This window comes from Serinus canaria, chromosome 1 (assembly GCF_022539315.1).
Source record: "Serinus canaria isolate serCan28SL12 chromosome 1, serCan2020, whole genome shotgun sequence".
NCBI lineage: Eukaryota > Metazoa > Chordata > Aves > Passeriformes > Fringillidae > Serinus > Serinus canaria.
In genome coordinates, this window is record NC_066313.1 from 55665771 (window position 1) to 55685227 (window position 19457).

At 36.2% G+C, this 19457-nt stretch overlaps 1 protein-coding gene across 1 annotated transcript in view; it reads left to right on the forward strand.

Annotated features, from left to right (window-relative positions):
- The window catches only part of VWA8 (von Willebrand factor A domain containing 8), a 188389-nt gene that overhangs the window by 139584 nt on the left and 29348 nt on the right, over nucleotides 1–19457 (forward strand). The window contains exons 35-37 of the mRNA XM_018908692.3: nucleotides 916–1117; nucleotides 7526–7607; nucleotides 9569–9773. Of these exons, the coding sequence (XP_018764237.1) occupies nucleotides 916–1117; nucleotides 7526–7607; nucleotides 9569–9773 (489 nt within the window). The remainder of the gene's footprint in view (nucleotides 1–915; nucleotides 1118–7525; nucleotides 7608–9568; nucleotides 9774–19457) is intronic.

The window sequence follows — 19457 nt, forward strand, 5'->3', positions numbered from 1 at the left end:
AATAAGACAGTCTTTGCAATTCGCTTTTGAGTTTTCCTTGGTTTGGTTTTATATTATCAGATGGTTTATTCAAGCTGTTCATATTACTTACAGTAGATGTGATTTTATTGTTAGAAAAGGGAGTACTAAAGAAGCTGCACATTTCAATACTAACACACCAGTGCGAGTGGTGAAGCGTTTTTGGCTCTGCTTGATTTAGAATGAGGTACCATCTTTCCTCATACATAGTTTTAGAAATCCATGTGAATTTCAAAGAGGAAGTGCTAAGGGTTGATGTAAGAGTGATGGGGCAAAACTTCAGGTTCAGTGTTTAGTGCTGGTGTGTAGGTGTTTAGTATGAACAAGGTGTCTGAGCTCTTATTTGTAATAGCAGTGCTTATTTGTAATAGCAGTGCCAAACACTGAGATCTTGAAGATGATTTTTTCACCAGACTCTTTCAACCATAGTGGGAGATGAAGCCACTGGCTTTCATGTAGAGACCTACACTTAAATCTCTGAACCTGGAGCTAAGTCCCAGCCTTATCGCTTATCTTTGAATCAGTTACTGCATATCTATTTGCATTTATCCATATTAGTGGAAACCTAACAGTTTTTTACATAGTTTGATTCCAAATCAGGTTATTTCAATGCTTTCTGTTACTGGTTCAAGTAAAAAAAAAAAGTAGATTCAACTTCAGATTTCAGAGCATCTTGATGCCTAAAACTCATGTAGATGGTTTGCTGGTTTTCACCCCCTGTAGGAGTTTTTGATGTCAGAATAATCCAGGTCATTCCTTGTCATGCAATAGCATAAGAAGTAACCACAACAGCCACATTCATTTGAAAATTAAATGAGAAGAGTAGCTTATCAAGAAGTGTGTTTTGAGATTTAATAATAGGAATGTTTTCTTCAGTAAACACCTTCTCTTTTGCAGTCTCCCAGTGAAGTGTATAGCTGGAAGAGAAACTCCTCACTGAGTCACAAACGTGCTTCTCCTTCTGATCCACTTTATTATGGAGCCCAGAGGAAAACAGGAGCTGCAAAACAAACCAATTGTGTTACTTTATTGGCTTCTAATCAGATAGTCCGAATTTTAGCACCTGGAGATGTGCCCCTGAAAGACATTTACCCAAAAGGTAAGAGGTTCATATACCTGTACTGCAACACACTTGTTTTTTGTTTTGTAATCTGCTATGACTCATTAATTTTTCCAGAATGTTCTTAAATAATCACAGAGCAAGCATTTGAGAAGGAAGGAGTGTAGTTGCACTTAGTTTTAAAACTAATTTGAAGCTAATTAGCATGCTGAATTATACTTCTGAGGAATTAACAGTGTCTACCCTGTGGATATCTCAGTAGATGGGATTTTCCTCTGTCTGCAGAGGAAACCCAGTAATAGAAGATAATCATTCCAGTCCAGCAGTTGGCCTTCACCAATATTTCTAGCTTCTGCTCAGCGTCACACAGACATGCAGTGATAAATTTGTTGTATGACTAACTCAGAATTCCATCCCCAGCAGGGACAATAGGAAAGGTTATTTTGGGAATGCATGTGAGCCTGTCTACTTCTTTGTCTTTCTCTTCATACTTTCTCAATATTTGCACTTGTTTTGCTGGGGATGTTGCAGAGGACATCTCTGCCTCAGGCTTCAAATCTCATTTTATGGATCTGTTGTCCACAAGTTTATCTGGTGACTCTTTGAACCTGTGCATCTCCCTAACAAACTCACAAGTTCATGATTTTTGGTGACCAACTGATGTCTTACCAGGTTTATCAGGTGCCCCTTATTCTTATTCTCGCATTGTAGGCTTCAGTGAGTAACAGTTCTGCATTCACCTTAACCATCACCTTCATGACTAGGCAAACTTCAGTCACTCCTGCCTTCTCTCTAAACTGAAGAGACCCAGACTCTTTAGTTCTTCTCCTGTCCAAGAGAATCTTGCCTGAACAACATTCACATGCAGCAAAACCGTCCTCCCTTCTGACACTAATAAAGCAGGTGTAGACTACAGATCTTCAGACATTTTTGTGATGCCATGCCAAGCTTTCTGCTGTCATTATAATTTAACTTCTTCAACCAATAACTGAAAATACACCAATTTGTTCTAAATAACAGCATTTGTGAGTTTTGCATTAATTACCTTTAGGAATCTCCAGAGTTTACTATCAAAAGAGAAAATGCCCAAAATATTTGTGTATGGTAGAATGGCTTGATTTCATCAGCAGAAGAAGCTATTCCTGATTTAGTCCCTGTGTGAACTTTCTGACCCAGACTAAGCATTTTATTCCAAATTAACTCAAACAGAATGAATGATCTAATCTGCCTGTTCTCATTTAACACAGATCAATTTCCCTATGTAGAGAGACCCTTTTATTTATTACCAAGAGGATAAAACATTTTCTTGACTAAAGAAGCCAAGTCAAGGATATTAACAAGGTAGAAAACTTCAGTTACCTCCTTTTGTAACTGACGGAAAGATTGCCTCTTAAAAAGATTAAAGTTAATAAAATTAGTTGGAGTTAGAGTATTGGAACTAATTATACAACTTCAGGCTGTAATCTTCTCATACTTTATAAAATGGAGAAGGGCCAGACTGGGTCACTTTTTTTCAGACTTTCACAGAAAAAAAAAAAAATCTGAATCTGAAGTAGATGTTTTAGAAGGTAAATCTTCTTTTTGTTAAAATTAGTTTACTAATTTGGGAGTGAGGGAGGTATGTTTCCTCAGTGCTTTCAAATGATACCTAAATTGAGATCTTGACTACTATTTCTAAAAGCCTTTAAGTTGCTGTGCTATATAATACCTTGTATTGCAAGGTTATTATAATTAAAATCCAGGAGACATTTTTCATGAATCCAGGATACCAGTAACCTGAGCATATTATCAGTCTGAGAATTGGCTGACCAAGCAATTTAATTTTTTTTCTCAGCTGTGATGAAATATATTTATGAATAGGGATTGATAGCTTTAAATGTATAGAAAATTGTATGAGGTTTACACAGTGCTTTATGGCCATTTAAGTTGAAAGATTTCATGCTTTGAAGATCATTATCATTGATTTTTCTTTTCTGAATGATGTTTTAATTTATGAATCAAAAGCTAATTTTAACTGAATCATGTTTAATGTAACCTTACTGATTCAGTTACATAGGGCCTGAGCAAGACTCTAGGTTTTCTGTTCCATAGCCTTTTTCAGGACTTTTTCAAGACATTTCCATTTATCAGTTAATGGCTGCATTTTCTAGTGGAGGGGGAGCTATGAGGGAAATCCTGTGGCAACCTGTGGTATTCAGCATGTAATGAAAAAAATTTAAAAATTAATTACACAGAGGTAACAGTGCTGATGATAGTGGTTGTTATTCATGGTAAGAAGGATTTACCATGGAGAATTATGAGAAGGACTGCAATTCTGAATGCAATAGAAATAACAAAATTCAGTATAGATGAATATGTGGAGGAAGAAAAAAATCCTAATTTTACATCAAAAAAGATGGGGATGATGAGAACATCTTACATGCATTATTTTACTGTCACAATAGATGGTTTCATTAAAACAGGAGTTCAAAGCTCAGTAGCACTTGAAAAAAGCAAATCAAATGTTAAGAATTACTAGGGAAGAAACAGAAAAAAGCAGAGAACCTCTGCTGTTGTACAAATCCACATGCCCTTAAGACTGTTCAGTTTTGGTCCTTCATCTCAAGGCGGGAGAAGCTGAACTGGGATAAGTTCAGAAAAAGACAGCAAGAATGAGCAAGATTGCATTGGCTAACCCTCCAATGTATGAAGACAAGATCAGGAAAGGGACATATGGTAGAGTTCTACAAAAACATCTATGGCATGGAGATGTGGAAAAAACCCAACAGTTTTGCACTCAGTACCAGAGTTAGAGGGCAGCTAATAAAGCTACTAGGAACTTCATCAAAACAAGCAAGACAGAATTCTTCATAGAGTACTAACCTGTGAAACTGCTTCCCAAAGGATGTTGTGAATGTTTCTTTTTCCAAAGGAAAACTGGACAAACTCCTGAAAAGTTAACTAAATATATAGATATAAAACATAGACAGTACATTCACTTTAAGAAGCCCCTAGACTGGAAAATACCATGTGGATTTGTCTGTTCTTACACATTTCAAGCACCTAACTACTTTTGGAGACAGGATACTAGATTGAGGGACCTAGTATTGCCCGTGTTATGGCACAAATCAAAAATATTTCCAAGTGAAAAAGGAAAGACAGGAAAAGAGCAGCATGTGTCTTTGTTTTCACTTGGAAGGTGAAATAATAAGGTAGTAGCCCTTATTATGCCCATTTGAGATTCTGTTTTTGCAACCTTCTTTGATGGGCTGTTGTTTCTTTTGGAGTTTGCCTCTGAGTCTCACTAATTGACAGAGAATTTGACTGAATACACATTACCTGCAACCAATTGCTGCTTAACAGTCTTGGTCCCTTGAAATACAGTGCTGCTTATTCCTATTTGTGCTCCATTGTTTCTGTATTGAAAACCTGTAGTTACTTACCTATAAAAGTTGTATCCTTCCCAGGAAGATGGTAAAGGGAAGCAAAGGCATCCTGCTATGTGAGATCAAGTATGTGTCTGTCCATTGAAGTTCTTGCACTATGATCTTCTGTTGCCTTTGAGAAGTTGTTTTATATTTTTGATTTTGTTTTCATATCTGTCAGATTTTCTTTCTCATCTTCTTGGACAACTGGTCAGTGCTGGCATACAGCCTTCCATTTCTATTAATAATTCAAAGTACTCAGCCAAACTCAAGCATGCTCCAATGTGTATTAGTGAAGCTGTTCCAGGAACAATAAGCAAAGAAATATTTGTCTGTATGTTTTATTGGAACTGTAAACCAAATTATAGTTATTTTTGAAAAGAAATTATAACAAGTAATAATTTCCCCAAAGACTGCCAAATAGATGTATGGACACAAATATAAACTCAGACAAGAGATCATGGCAAAATCCAGCAAAGAAGAATCAATGTTTATTCTAAAAACAAGACTGTAAAGACGAGGGACTGCTTGAGATCAAATATTTACTTGGATTCTCAGCACTTTCTATAGATGAACATAAAACAACACCCTATTACTGAGTGTGTATCTCTGTGAGTATGACAGTAACTGGAACATGTAGTATAACATAATGTTACCAAAATAGCCTTGACACATCATCTGGTCCACCTGTTTATATACACGTGACAGGATGACATGTGTCTCTTCTTAACTGAGGTTGGTCAAACAATTGGCCTATTGCATTGCCTCATTCTCCTTGTATAACAAAAGCTTTTCATGGTATCCATATTTTCTTTCTCTAAACAAAACTGAATACCTTCATGTCACCTTCACTCACTCAGGGTAATATCGCTCTCTTTATAATGATCTTCTCAATAGGATTGGATGTATTTTTTAAAAAAACCCCTCTGTTTAGACAAGAAAAAAAATCTTTGCATTTGTCTTTATAATCCATCTGTTTTTCTGACCACTTTGTCATCCTCGGGACTATTTCATGTTGCAGAACGATGGAATGGGTAAGGTTGGAAAGGACAATTTGAGGTCATCTAATCCAATCTCCCTGCTTAGCAGGGTCCTCTAGAGTATGTTACTCAGGATTGGGTCAAAACAGTTCCTCTCCAGGGAAGGAAACTCTACAGTCTCTCTGGGCATCCAGTTCCAGTGCTCAGTCACCATCACAGTAAAGTGTTTCTCATGTTCAGGTGCAACTTTCTGTGCATCATTTTCCGTCTGTTGCCTCTTGTCCTATTGCTTGGCACCAGAGAGCAGAGCCTGGTCCATCCTCTAACACCCTCCCTTTAGATACTGACAGACATTGATGAGGTCTCTTCTCAGTTTTCTTTTCTTGAGGCTGAGCAGGCCTCAGTCCCTTCAGCCTTTCCTCATAAGAGAGTTGCTCCAATCTCCTCATCGTCTTCGTAGCCCCTCCACTGGACCTGTTCCAGGAGCTCCACGTCTCCCTTGTACTGAGGAGCCCAGATCTGAACATTGTGTCTGTTTTCTTTAAAGCTTCATGTCTGGAGCTGTGCATAGCTCTTCTTCTCCGTCAGGCTTTGGCAAAAGAAGAACAAACTGCACTTGTTTGTGTCTGATGTTCACATTTCATCGTCAGGATTCTTGACTGCAGTTTGGGGCCTAGCCAGCAGTTCTTGTGTAGCATTTAAACATTTGATGGCCTTTTTGTTAGCCTCCTACTCTGCAATCCTTTGTCTTTTTATTGTCTTTAGTTTGTTTGATTTGTGTTCTTTCTCTAATTTATTGACTTAATTTTTAATTCTTATCCCACAATTCTACCTTTCTAGTTCAGTATCTGCCCTTGTTTTAGATCTTCATCAAAATTTTTAATGTGTATCTTACTCTTTATTACTAAAAAAAGAGAGAGAGCACATTTTAAAATAGTAACAAAATTTAGAGGAAACCAAAAGTGGTCTTTGGCCCACAAATCTGCATTTTTCCAGACCTTTTTCCTCTCTTTCTGATGTGTTTGATAATCCCATTTTTATGAAGATGAGTAAAGTCCATAGATGTGCTGCTGTAGGCATGTATCCTATAGATATATAAATACATTGGTGCTGCTGTGGGTTATTCTGTGTGCTCCTTCGAATATTAGATCTCCTTGTTATGCTGATCATGTTGGTCTTTTCTCTGTGTGCTCTATGCAAGTGTCAACAGTTCTGCGGGTAAGGTTGTACTCCTTCAGGTCAAGGAGGTGAAAGATACATTGCTTCAGAGGAAAATCTGCACTTGATTTCATCTTGTGACAATGACATTTTGTATCCATACTGGGCAGTATGATTCAGTCTTGTGGTTTCTTTTCTGAAAACTGCCTCAATTTACTCCACATAGATGAAAGTCAGCCCCTAACTGGAAGCCACTTCTGAGGCCAGGCACAGTGTACTCATAAGCTGGCAAAAGCCAGTGTAGGCACACAAACATGAATTTATTTCTGAGAGAAGGACCGTATATTAGCTGTATTCATTAAACTGTCCATAAACAGAATATTTAATGCATGGTAGTCTAGGGCCTGTAAGTAATAAAATCTTTGCATACTGAGAATCTGCCTCCAAAGAGCAGTTCAATTTCAGGGAACAGTGTTTAGGTTAGTATTATTGAGAATTTTTCAAGTGGAACTCATAAACACAGTGTTTTGAAATGTTCCACAAAATGCTATTAAAGTCAGATATACAACTGACATTATCTTCAGTGACAGATCAAAGCAGCAAGGTAGGGACTGCAGTAATGCTTGAATAGTGCTTTTGTGAGCAGAGCTATATTTGTGACTAATTTTGACATTTGCCATATAAATACATTGTTCTTTTGTAACTGTGACTGCCTGATTACTCACTGTCATAATAATAAAACAATTCCTTATTTGCAAGTTATATTCCTGTATTGAATATGAAAGCTTATCATTTTCTGACAGGTACTGTATAATAAAATGTTTAAATTTAATATGCTAAATGCAAATACAATAACCAGTTAATCATGCATCTGGAAAATAATATGTTTGTTTGTTTGTTTTCAGATGTCACTCCTCCACCAGCTGCTGGATACTTGGAAGTAACAGATCTTAATTCAAAGAAAATCAAATACATTGCAATTCCCAGGTAACTGATTTTATTGATTAGAGCAGTGTCATGCTAGAAGAAGAGTAAAGAGAATTTAGTATGTAATATTACTTTATGATAAGTAAATATTTCCTTTGATGTGGAAAGTAAGACTGATTCATACCTAGTGTAAAATTCTACAAACATTGCAGGATATTTTTGTCAACATAATTTATCTGTTTTTACTAAGTAATACTGATGAAAATGTAGCAATTAATTACTAAATATGAAAGGTAGCTTTATCTTCTGATTTTCATTCCCTTTGTTCTTTCCCCCTCTTCCATCCACTATATTCTCAACCCTCTTTCATTATGGTTTGCAGTCTTCATTGTCTTTTCTTTTTTCCCTGTCTTTAGGATCTGAGAAAGACAGGCAAAATGATCCAGTGCTAGGTGTTAGAAAACTGGGAGTCAAGTTCTGGTCCAATATAAAGTTTACTTTGAAAATAGCTTGAGCTTTTCTATGGTTCTCCCTTTGGAAAGTATTCATTCCCAAGTATCTTGCATGATACACAAGTATCTTGTATGACAAATTAACATAGCCAGATTCTATGGCTTCTCTTTGATTTTAACATCTGTCTCTCACAACCGTAGAGAGTGTTTGCAAATGTTTTATTGAATAAAGATATATTTTAGTCCCAAATTGTAATTTTCTACTGTAATAATGATAATAAACATTTTTGTTTTAAATGGCACTCTCTCCACTTTCATATTTGAATAGCACAGGTATGAAACTCACACACTAAGAAATGTATTTTTTTTATTCTATTCACGTAATGCTGATTTTGACAGTACTTGTTCTCATTTAAATTTATCCTGGTTTGTTAATAATATAGGGAAATTTTTAATTAATAGAGAATTATTTTTGCTCTGTTGATCATTTATAATTGGTCCATTGGCCTACATCTTACACAGTCATTCAAAAATGAAAAACATCACCATAAAAATAGTAAGGAATCACTTTATTTTTCACTAGGATTTTATAGGAAATAACAAAAATTGCAAAGCTATTTTTCAACATTAGGACCCTTAAGCTAGCATTAGGATTTAAGCTGTGTATGGCAGATCTGAGCAGAAGTCCAGATTTAAAAATGTACTCCAGTAAGAACTGATGAGTAAAGTAAGTTTTCATCATATAGGTATGAATAGTTCTCTCTTAAATTTTAACAGACTTTCTTCCTTCTGGCAAAGTTAGCCCAGTTAAATGCTGAGATAACTCAGCTGGTTTCAGTCATAGGTAGAAGCATATGTGTTGCTCCTTCTTACATTTTTGAAAATTATTAATTTTGCCATCAGTGCAGGTTACCAAGTCATTTATGCATGTAATTAGCATTACTGAAAAATGTATAGATTCTTCCCTGCATTGTCTAAATTTCCCTTCATATTCTGTACTTATTAGGCCCTGTCTTTCAGCAGTAAATTTTTGTTAGCAAGCTGACTGTTTAAAAAAATGCTACAATTCTCTGTACATAAAGCTGTGTCATTGTTAAATGAGTGTATAAACCATAATATTTTATTAAAGCACTAGAGAAAGGTGTTACTCTAAGTTGATGGAAGTGTATTTTCCTCAGCACTTGGATCATGTTCTCTCTATTTAATATTTTTCAGTAGCATCTTTTTAAATTTTTTATATTCTTAATAGTTCTTTTCCTAAAGATGGACTACTTTTAGATAGATTAGATACAGCAGTGTATCTAAACTACAGCAGTGGTTTTGGCAACACGTTGCCCTTCAACCTAGTCTTTTATTCTGCTTCTTATGCAGGCAAGTGTCTTTTAGTTATGTCCAGTTTCAGTAGGTGGAAAGTTTCAGACAAAAATAATGGGTCCACAGGGCTGAGTTATAATCTCTCATGAAATGAGGATGTAATTTCATTTAATTGTCACCTTAACTGCAGAAATACTCATCGCCCTTTTAATTGCAGCTTCAAAAAAAAAAATCATATTAATTCATGTTTTTCAGGTCACAGTCTCTCTCTCCATATACATCTTGGCTCTCTACGATCTCAGATGCTGATGCCCTGCTGGCACCACTGGGCAAAGTGGGTTTGGTTACTGTGGACATGGGAGGAGGTGTGAGGCTTTGGGAGACTGGGCTGGACAGCCTCCAGCAGTCACTGCAGGATTGGAGAAACATGATTGGCCAAGAAGATGGTCGTCCTGTGCAGGTAGGACTTCATAAAGCTGAACTGGAAAGCGTAACAAAATAAGCTATGGAGGAGTTTTCAGCTGGGAAAGGAGTGGAGGGAAGGGCAGTGGAAAAACACTGTGAAATAGAAGTGCACCTGTGAGAAAAATTTAATAGACTTCTTCCTTGAAAAAAGAGGCACAGTAGCTTAATTTGAAAACATTTTGTAGCTCCTGTAATTATGGTTACTGACAGACTCTTTGTCTTACACTGTTTGTATTTTTGCCAAATTCCAGTGCAATTAAATGCAAATAAATCCTTAATCTCCTACTGATTTTTAACTGTAACTTTCAGAATGTAGAATAATGAAATTATTTTTAAAGAAAATTATATACTTTTCCAGAGTTCAAATTCTTGAAAAAAAATACTGGGGTTTTACTTTGAAAAAGAAACTTGAAACCTAGGTGAAAAATGCCTTGAATTCACAATAGAGCCTTTGGCTAATCTTGATAATTTTCCCAGCTGAGCAGAGTTGCAAGGATCACCATACAGCCATGTTCTCATATGGAATGTTTAGGTAGATGCTGAAAATACACAGCATATACATGTATGGTGTGTGTGCGTGTAGGTATGAGTGTTGATGTACTGGCTAACGTGTGTGACCGCCATTGCAGCACAGAGGGAACATTCAGGGCTGTTCAGTTGCATCTTTAATTAGAATGGGAAAACAGAATGAGTCTATTCTTAATTGGATCTCTCTCTGGTTTTGGTTGGGGGTTTTTTGTGAATGAGATATATTCAGCCAAAATGGCTTTTACTTTTTATTTCCCACTCTTAGCTCCCTTTCTACAAGATGTTTTGTCATTACAGAGACTTGGGCAAGAACTGACATGTTCTTGTCACTGGACCTCAGCAAATGCCATTCATAAAAGTCATGAGAAAAGGAAGCACCTCCGTGCTCCACACGTGTGGCTTTGCCAGTGCCCTGTTCATTACCAGTGCAGTAGCACTAGCACCATCTTATGTTCAGATATAGTCAGTTTACACCAGCTCAGGGAGTTTGACTAGTTTTAATAGTTATTTTTAACTTTTTCCTTTTTTAAAAGGACTTGTTATTTTATTCAATAATATTACTATATTGCCAATAACAGCCAACAAATTATTAGACAATACTGGCTTGGAAAGTGCACTCCATAAGAAAATTTAAGTCATTTAACTAGAAGTCTCTAGTAGCTATTTTAAAGAAGGCCAAGAAGTTTCCCACAGTCACAAAGCAATTTTCAAAATCTGCTGTAGAAATCCTCTCCATTGACAGCCTGCCTCACTACTAGGCACACTCCAGGGTAAAGACTCCTTAGAAAATCTTTTTTTCCCTGCCTCAAACCAGTGGTTTGTCAGAACTGAAATAACCTGCTCTTTTGTTGCCACTTTGTATCACAGTACAAGCTGGCTTGTACTGGGCAAATTAATTCCGCTACCCAGCCAGCTCCATAAACCAGCCCATGGATTGACTGAGAAGAACTCCAACCAATTATGTTCCTTCCTAAACTGCAATCATATTCACATCACTGGTCCAGGATCTTGGCGGGGGGGAGGGTAAAAGATCAGACTAATGAGCAATCCAGACTGGGTGTTTCAAATGCCCATTTTAAAGAGGGGCTGGAGAATAATTTTTTCTGTTGCCACATGAACATGAGGTGAGTGGTTCTCTTTGTGTCTGACCCACTCCCCCCCACATTCACACTCTTTGATTTATGCTAAAGGACTGACATTAGTGGTAATCATGCAAGTCAGAAGATCACTCCAATGTGATCTTCTGACTTGCATGGTTATCACTAACTTCTGTTTCCCTACTTTACTTTTTTGCTTTACTTTGAATGGAAAGATAACGAGGCCTAAGAAGCCTTGTTTACAAAGGCATTGCAAAGCAATAAGAAATAAATTAGATCTTTTATTTCATGTAATTTCCAATAAGATAATAGATTTGTAGTTGCTATTTAAACTCTGTACTTTGCTAATTGGAAATGAAGGCTTTCTCCTTTCCTACTTAATTTCTCAGTAGGCCTAGACATAAAAGCAGTACTTTATTAAGGCATTCATTTTTGGAAATGAAAGGATCCTATTACCTTAAAAACATATTCATGTAGCTTCCCTGTGTAATTGAGCATAGCAAGAACATGTCTCCTGATCCAGGGACAATTAGTTTGCTAAGAATGCTGAAGCTAAGTATTTCCTGATACCTATTTTTTGCAAAATTGGACATATTTTGCCGCCATGTGTTGATCTGATCATTCAAGTGTATGAAAATTACCTCCATTTGTATAATGTTGCATTAATCAAGTAAGATTTCAAGTCTAATGAAGTTTCTCTAGTTCTTTGACTATAAACCCATCATTCCCAATCATCCTGTATCAGAAACTCACTTTAAGAGAATTGACAGTGTTCCACATATCACCCACCCACCTCCAATCTCCCCTTCCCTTAAAGCTGCCATTTTTGCATCCCACAAAACTGCGACAGGCTTAGCAAAGCTTATTATCCCTCCATGGTGATCTTCTTAGACCAATCCAAGACCTGTCTATGTGATTGAGAACTACTGAACTGCAGAAACACAAACTCTTTGAATCTTCCTGACCCTTTAGAGAAAAAATAATTAGAGGGCTTTCAATATAAATATAGTTTCAAAGAATTGGAATCAAATCTTCAAGCAGGCTTCAGTTGGAACTATCTCCTAGGGCTGCATTTTTGCTTTCACAAACACATTAGCTCTGAGAAGGAGGCTGGATATACATAAGCAATGAAACAGAGGAAAACAAACAGCTGTTCCACTTGTAATCAGTAATTAGGCTCCCTTGATATAATTTGTGGCAATCTTCATAACAGTCAACATTTGTTTTGTATTGTTGACATACTCAGCAGAGTTCAAACTGCTGAAGTCTTGAGGCTACCAAATTAGTTTATCAAAATATGGTATGTGTTTAGAGAAGCCTACATTTATACAGGCAGGTCAGAATTTTTTATAATTTATTGCAGTTTTAAATTTAAAATAATACTACAGTATTCTGAAATTATTAAATTGGAGTGTCTAAAATACAACATCTAAACAAAATGCTGTATTTTCTAAAGCTGTGAGCTCTACTCTGAAAACCATCAAGCTTTTTCACTGTTTGGTGTCTCCAAGAAAAAGGTAACTTCATTTTCAAATACAGGAAGAGAATTTGAAGGACAATTTATTTTTAAAATCTTGCCCTAAAGTTTTGTGGCAATAGGCAGACATTGATAAGCTCTTGTTTCTCTTTTCTTTCAAGGGTTGTTGATGGAAATTAAATAGAACAGCACGGATTACATTCTGATACAGTTCAGATATCGTCTTTTAGTAAGCATTATTTAGTGATATGTCTCATTTAGATAAAGTACAACAGTACATCATTTAGATAAAGTACAACAGTATGTTATGCTTACATAACAAAAATTAAAAGGTGCATCATTTAGAGGTATTTCAGTAGATGTTAAGGCATTTATCTGTGACTATTAGAAAAAGCATTTAGTTCTGTATTCACTCTACTTAATATTCTCCTGCTGTAGACTGTTGTCCAAAATGTTTCATGCTATGTATTCAGTATGCCATTGTTTTCAGAAATCCCTGGACATATTCAAACCTGTAGAGGGCATAAAAATGTACTTAGTCAAAGATTGCAAAAGCTTTGCCATATTAGTTGATGCTAATATGTATCTGAACTCAAAATCAGATCCACAACATTTTTTAAAATCCAAATATAGTCTTGATCTAGGTAATATCACCTTGCAAACTGACATCCTGAAGCTGAGGATAGTCTCTTGTCATTTCAGTACCAAGATTGTCCAAAGAAGCAATCTGATTGATTAAAAAAAATCTTGTTAACTAAGACTTTTTAGGGGTTTATTTGAGTGGAGTATATTTTTTCTTTGTCTTTTGTTTAATGTATTAATGTATTTGTGGAACCTGCAGTAGTTGTATCATCTTCTACATATATGAGATAGGTTTTTAAAATTTCAGTAGTGCCCTCTGTTTGTGGCTGTATATAAAGGCCTAATGAGTAAAGTTGTTGTGATTGTAACTATTTTGATTTCCTATGGACTGATCTCTCTCATTTTCAATATAGGAAGCCTTCCTCATAAGCATTCAGGTTCTTAGTTGGAAATTAATTAATATTTACATCTAAGTGAATAGTTAGCAAGAAAAAAAAAAGACACTTCTTTCCATTTTCCCATCTTTCGGCTGTCCTAAAACAGGGTCACAATTTCCTGGTACATCCCAGATCTTAAAGGTCAAGGCCTGCTTGTTTTACACTACACTTCTTCAAAGATGGATATTGCTTGTGTCTCTGGCCTGTGACAGGGCCCCACTCTTAACATAAGTGTTCTGTGTAATGTGTGGTTTTCCTCAGAAAGTTAAAAAGCTGAAACTTTTAACTCAGGTTATGTCTCCTATAACTCTAGGAAACTCAGGTGGGTTTCCTAGATGATTCAGGTTCAGCCAATATGATATCAAGACAACATAATGTAGGACTGAGCAGAGCTAAGATGTAGCACATATGAATTGAGTGGGCACCAGCTGCATAAAAATAAATAAAGAACATTTACCCATACACAAGTGCATGTGCTATGTAGAACCTGAATAATACAACACCTACATCATCCCACTTCTCTAGTCTGAAGACTGATGGGCAACACTCATCTTAAAAAATGACATACCTCTTTGTAGGTGTGTCAGTCCTAAAGAAATATGTAAGAGAGACACTGACACCTTAGTATGAAACCAGGCCCTTCCAAATAAAAGGATCAGCCTGGAAATGTTTTCTCCCATTTTTTCTACACTTTGCTTTTGTGACTTCACCTGATGTAAAGGTTGAACTGGAGTCAAAGTTGAGTACACTCCTGAAGTATTCATAATGCAAAAAATCTCACATTTCCTGTTGAAGTTAAAAGAAGCCCAGATTGAATTAGGTGAGGGGTGTGTAAATGTAGCTGGGTATGTGTATCTTATGTACTCACACTCAGGTACATGTATAATATTTGCACACACACACACACACATATGCTCATTTTTCCCCCAGCTGTCATACCTAGACATTGGTTGTTTTGAATTAGAATTACCTGAAGAGATCATAACTTTGCAGGTAGCCAGTCCCACAGGGACTGTATTTCATAATGAGCAAGAACTGAAAGTCGATTTGGATAATGATCGTCTTATTCCCTTCTTTGAATAGTCTCATTTATTCCATTTGTATTCCATGCAGCTAATCCTGTAAGACTCTACATGAAGTATTCACCCCTTAAGTTAATTCTTTTTTTTTATTTCATTGAATGCATCCTTTTTTCTCTTGTTATTTTCTGAAGCTGTACTTTAAAGTTCAGGTTAGTTCACATTAGTGAGTTCACCTTATGAAATTTAATTTTTTAGGTTGGATATTTGTCTAAAGAATAATTAATTCAGGAGTTTCAGTGATTCCAACTTGCTTATGTTTACTGCTCAGAATCTACTTTAATCTATACTGATAGTTTGGGGGTTTTCTACCTTTATAAAAAATGACATTATACTTTATAATGTAACAAAAATCAGGCCTTTTCCAGATGGTAAAACTGAACTGGGCAAAGCTGCAGCTCTTGAATCGAGACAAGAATTCTCTATTTTCTACTCTGCACCAAGCAGTCTTTCTGACCACATGAGGGCATCAGTGGGCTAATAACAGTGATTTCCCTCTGCTTTTAAGTACTGTCTGTGCAAACCCCATAAATGATGAGAAATACATGCAGTGGAGGCTTCTTGCAAGTTTGGAATAACCATATGATGGCATTCTGTAGATGGCATTGTGTAGGATCCCGAAAATCTTGAAATACTGCAGATTGCAGAGTTATCTAGTCAATAGGTGGATTAGGTGGATTCCAAGATACAGTTTGATAGCACTTCCACTTCTGAGATCCATGAGCCCCAAATCCACAGTTTAGTTCTGTTATCTCTTCCCAGGCCATATAATTTATTCAGCTGAGGACTAGCAGCTGTGTACCAGCCCTTGAATGAAGACTTCTAAGTATGGGGAAGCATGAGACTAGAAAGCTATGAACTCACAGAGCTAAATAAATGCATATCTCTAAAAGTATTTGTGGGATAAAGTAACTGAGATAAAGATCACTGGCTCTCTGTCAGATACCTTTTATATAAATTTCCTCAGCTTGAGTGAGGCCCTCATTAGAAGCCCATTACAAACACGTCTAAAATACATTCTATTTCCTAAGGAGACCTCCCAGTCTAATTGGAGCAGACAGAGCAGGAGGGAAATAACCTTAACTTTCTGTTACAGCAGTCTGATGCAGCACAAAGTTCCCTTTCTTTCTCTGACCTTCCTGTGGAAGCCCAAAGTCCTCATGAGAGAAAATGTTACTACCTCAATACACCATCTTGAAGATCTCAAAAAGTCTGCAGCAGTGCACATTGCTGACATAAAGGCTGGAGCTCTTAACACCAGTGAAATCCTGTTGTCCCAGCAAGACAAATGCATACTAATAATTATGACTTTATGTAAGTGGTTCCCTGATTAGTGAAAGGACAAGCATAGGGAAAATTTAAATAATCTGATATGTTACAGTAATGCCAATTCTAAGAGGCTTTCCTTTAGAGAAGAAAACAATGTAGTAGATATTATATAACTTCTGCCTCTGCTTCTTATACAGAAAATCAGGTTTTTCTCTTTCAGCGTGTAATTTTTTTCAATTTTCATTTTACCCTGTGGTTTTCAGTCTGGACCACTCCAAACTGACATCATGTGTTCACTTATCCCATGTTTCTAGCTTGTCTAGGAGGTGTGTCGTAGTCATGATAAATAACCAAGCTAGATGTTATCTGTCTCCTCTGATAATATTTCATAGTGGATTGGAATACTAAAAAGATGATGACCTCACATCTTACAGTTGAATAGAACTGACTAGGGAATTTTAAATAATGACACACAAAAATGGATTTTACATAGATGTTTGCATAACAGAGGATCCTTTAGATTAAATAAATGTATTATATTATTACTTAATTTATTTTTCCAGCTTTTTAGCCACACACTGTATATTTGTGGGCAAAATACTCTAATGCATCTGCTCAGCAATTTCTGAGTTGGTTCTTCAAGTGAAAGCATTTAGTTCAAAAAAGAGGCCACCACAGAATTTTGTACAGTGGTTTGGTTTTTTTTTTAGTTGGTGTATATAAACTTCATTTGTAAGCCAGATACAGCTTTTTATAAGTTTCACTCCAAATCTCCACGTCTTCCCCATCCAGATTTACTTTTCTAAAATACCATCAAAGTTTGATGATGCTTTCAACAATTCTGGTATTCAAGACAAAAGCTTAATGCCTGCATGGATTTTAAATGCTACTTTTAGAATTAAATATTCACCCGAGTCAGATGATGCACAAGCTTTATTAGTTCAGTTTGAATTCTTGAAAAGTTTTACAGACAAGATAGAAAATCAAAATAAAGTCAAATGAAAAAAAATATTGAAAGTTTTACACTGCAGTGTGATAAGTTTTTTTTCATTTCAGGATACAAGTGAAGAAACAGGATGTATTTCACACATTTTTATTGTCTTATCTAAGATTAAATAGCTTTTCTGTGGAAAAATTCCCAGTGGACTCAATTTTGTGCTGTCATGAACAGAAATTATGCTATTAATTTTTAGTACATAGAAAAAAGCTGTACATGATACAGTACAAGTGAACAAAATAGAAACCATAGAGGGGGTTTTTGCCTGTTTATGCCTTTCTCTCACTAGTTAGTCTAAGTAGATTATAAAAGGTTTTCTTTCTCTCTGTAGTAGAATCAGTTTTATGGTAGAGTGTAAAACCACAGTGGAACAGGCAGGTTAGCCTGTGATCTGCCTGATGTGGAACTTCTTTGCTCTTAGAGAATGTAATGCATATATTCATGCTGCTGATAATGACTGTGTTAGAGGAAGGTATGTTCTTGTGACCTGTAAAATGCAGCCTAGGATAATATTGGGGGTTTAAGGTTGGAGAAGCTTGGAAATAAAAGAAAAACAATTATTTTCTTTCAGGGAAGCATCAGTCTTTTGCACATCTGCAGAAGTACATTCTGCATTCCATGGAATACATTTCCTAATCCTTTGTGCCACTGTGGGATGGATTACTTAATGCATTTTTCACATGGAGTGCAGTTGTGTTTTGTTACAGTCAAGGTCAATCTTTTTTCATAATAATGTATGAGAGTGAAAGCAGATTTTGTACTGATTTTGATAATGAAATTACCATCTCCCAAATCACCCATAAGGCAAAAATCTACAACCTTATTCCTTCTTTTTTCCTGCAATATTCTTCTGATACACGCTCAATCTTTTTCTACAGCACTAATGAGAACAGCAAGTTTATAGTGGTTTTAGTGGGTTTATATTCATATAACTAATATTTTTCAGCAATAATTTAGTGCTTTTCATGGAAAGTAACCCATCTTCTTCATTGACTATAAACTGCCCTGTTTAATATGTTTTGTGTTAATGAAAAGGCAAAATATCAGATTAACTCTTTCCCTCCTCATCTCAGATATGTTATAATAGGAGCAGATATCTTCTAATTGGGTCTTGGAAGAGTTCTTTCCTTTATGATAAAAAAGTAAATGAAGAATGGGATCTTGCCAGGCTACATCTGCCTACTTTTCCAGGACTGTCTAATCATGCAACAAATTAAGCTAATGAACACCTTCTTAATTTATATTGAACTGAGCACCTGAATCATACAGGTTATATTCTGCCTCAAATCTTAGTGCACACATTCTTTTCCCTATTTTCTTCTGATCAATAGTAAGAAATAACCAATAATGCAGTATTATTACTAATAGTAGAATAAGTGCTTGTGAAAATAATATTTGGACCCCCTAAAATTTTCTTTTTAAAGATTTTCCCCCATAAATATCAGCTGTAAATACTGCAGCTGTGTCCCTGTTTTCTTTTATAATTTGTATGCATTTATTCAGTTGTGACACATGAAATCATGCTGGTTGCATCCTTAGTAAATGTGCTCTATGTGGAAGGATCCACTGAATGCTTAAAAGGGCTTAGTAGAGAGGTTGATTCCTTGTCACCACATGCAACAAGGAGGAATTCCATTTATTTCTATTATGAAGATGTAAAAGCCTGTAAGGAATGCCCATCTCTGCTTAAACATTCCCAAAAGGATAAGAAATACTTGGTTTGGGGAGGTTGGAAGAAAAGAAATACAGACTATTTTTAAAGTAAAAATTTCATCTTTTTACACCTGCAGGATGTTAGCCTGGAATTAAAGTGGTTTTTTCTGTTTTTTTCTACCTTTTTGTACCTGGAGTATTAAAATAAGCATTGTATTTTATGTGAGAGGATTAGATATGAGTTCAGCCTGTCAGGGCCAGAGATAATTAAAACAAAGAGGTGAAAGGTCTGTTCCCCTGTACATGAGGCAGCTCGCCCCAATTGGAAACCAGAATTTCTTTGCCATTCCTGAGGCAGAAATTTGCTTTTGTTGCTGTGAGCCCCACAAAGGAGCTTTCTGGCAAGCAGTCCTGAATGGGAGTCACTGACACCTCCTGCGCCCTCCAGGAATTTTAATGAAGTTAACCCTGTCAGGAAACAAAAGTAAGCTGCTGTATTAAAAGACCATCCACTCTCTAGCCAATTTGCAGTGTTGCAGTGTCAGTTACAGGGCAGAATG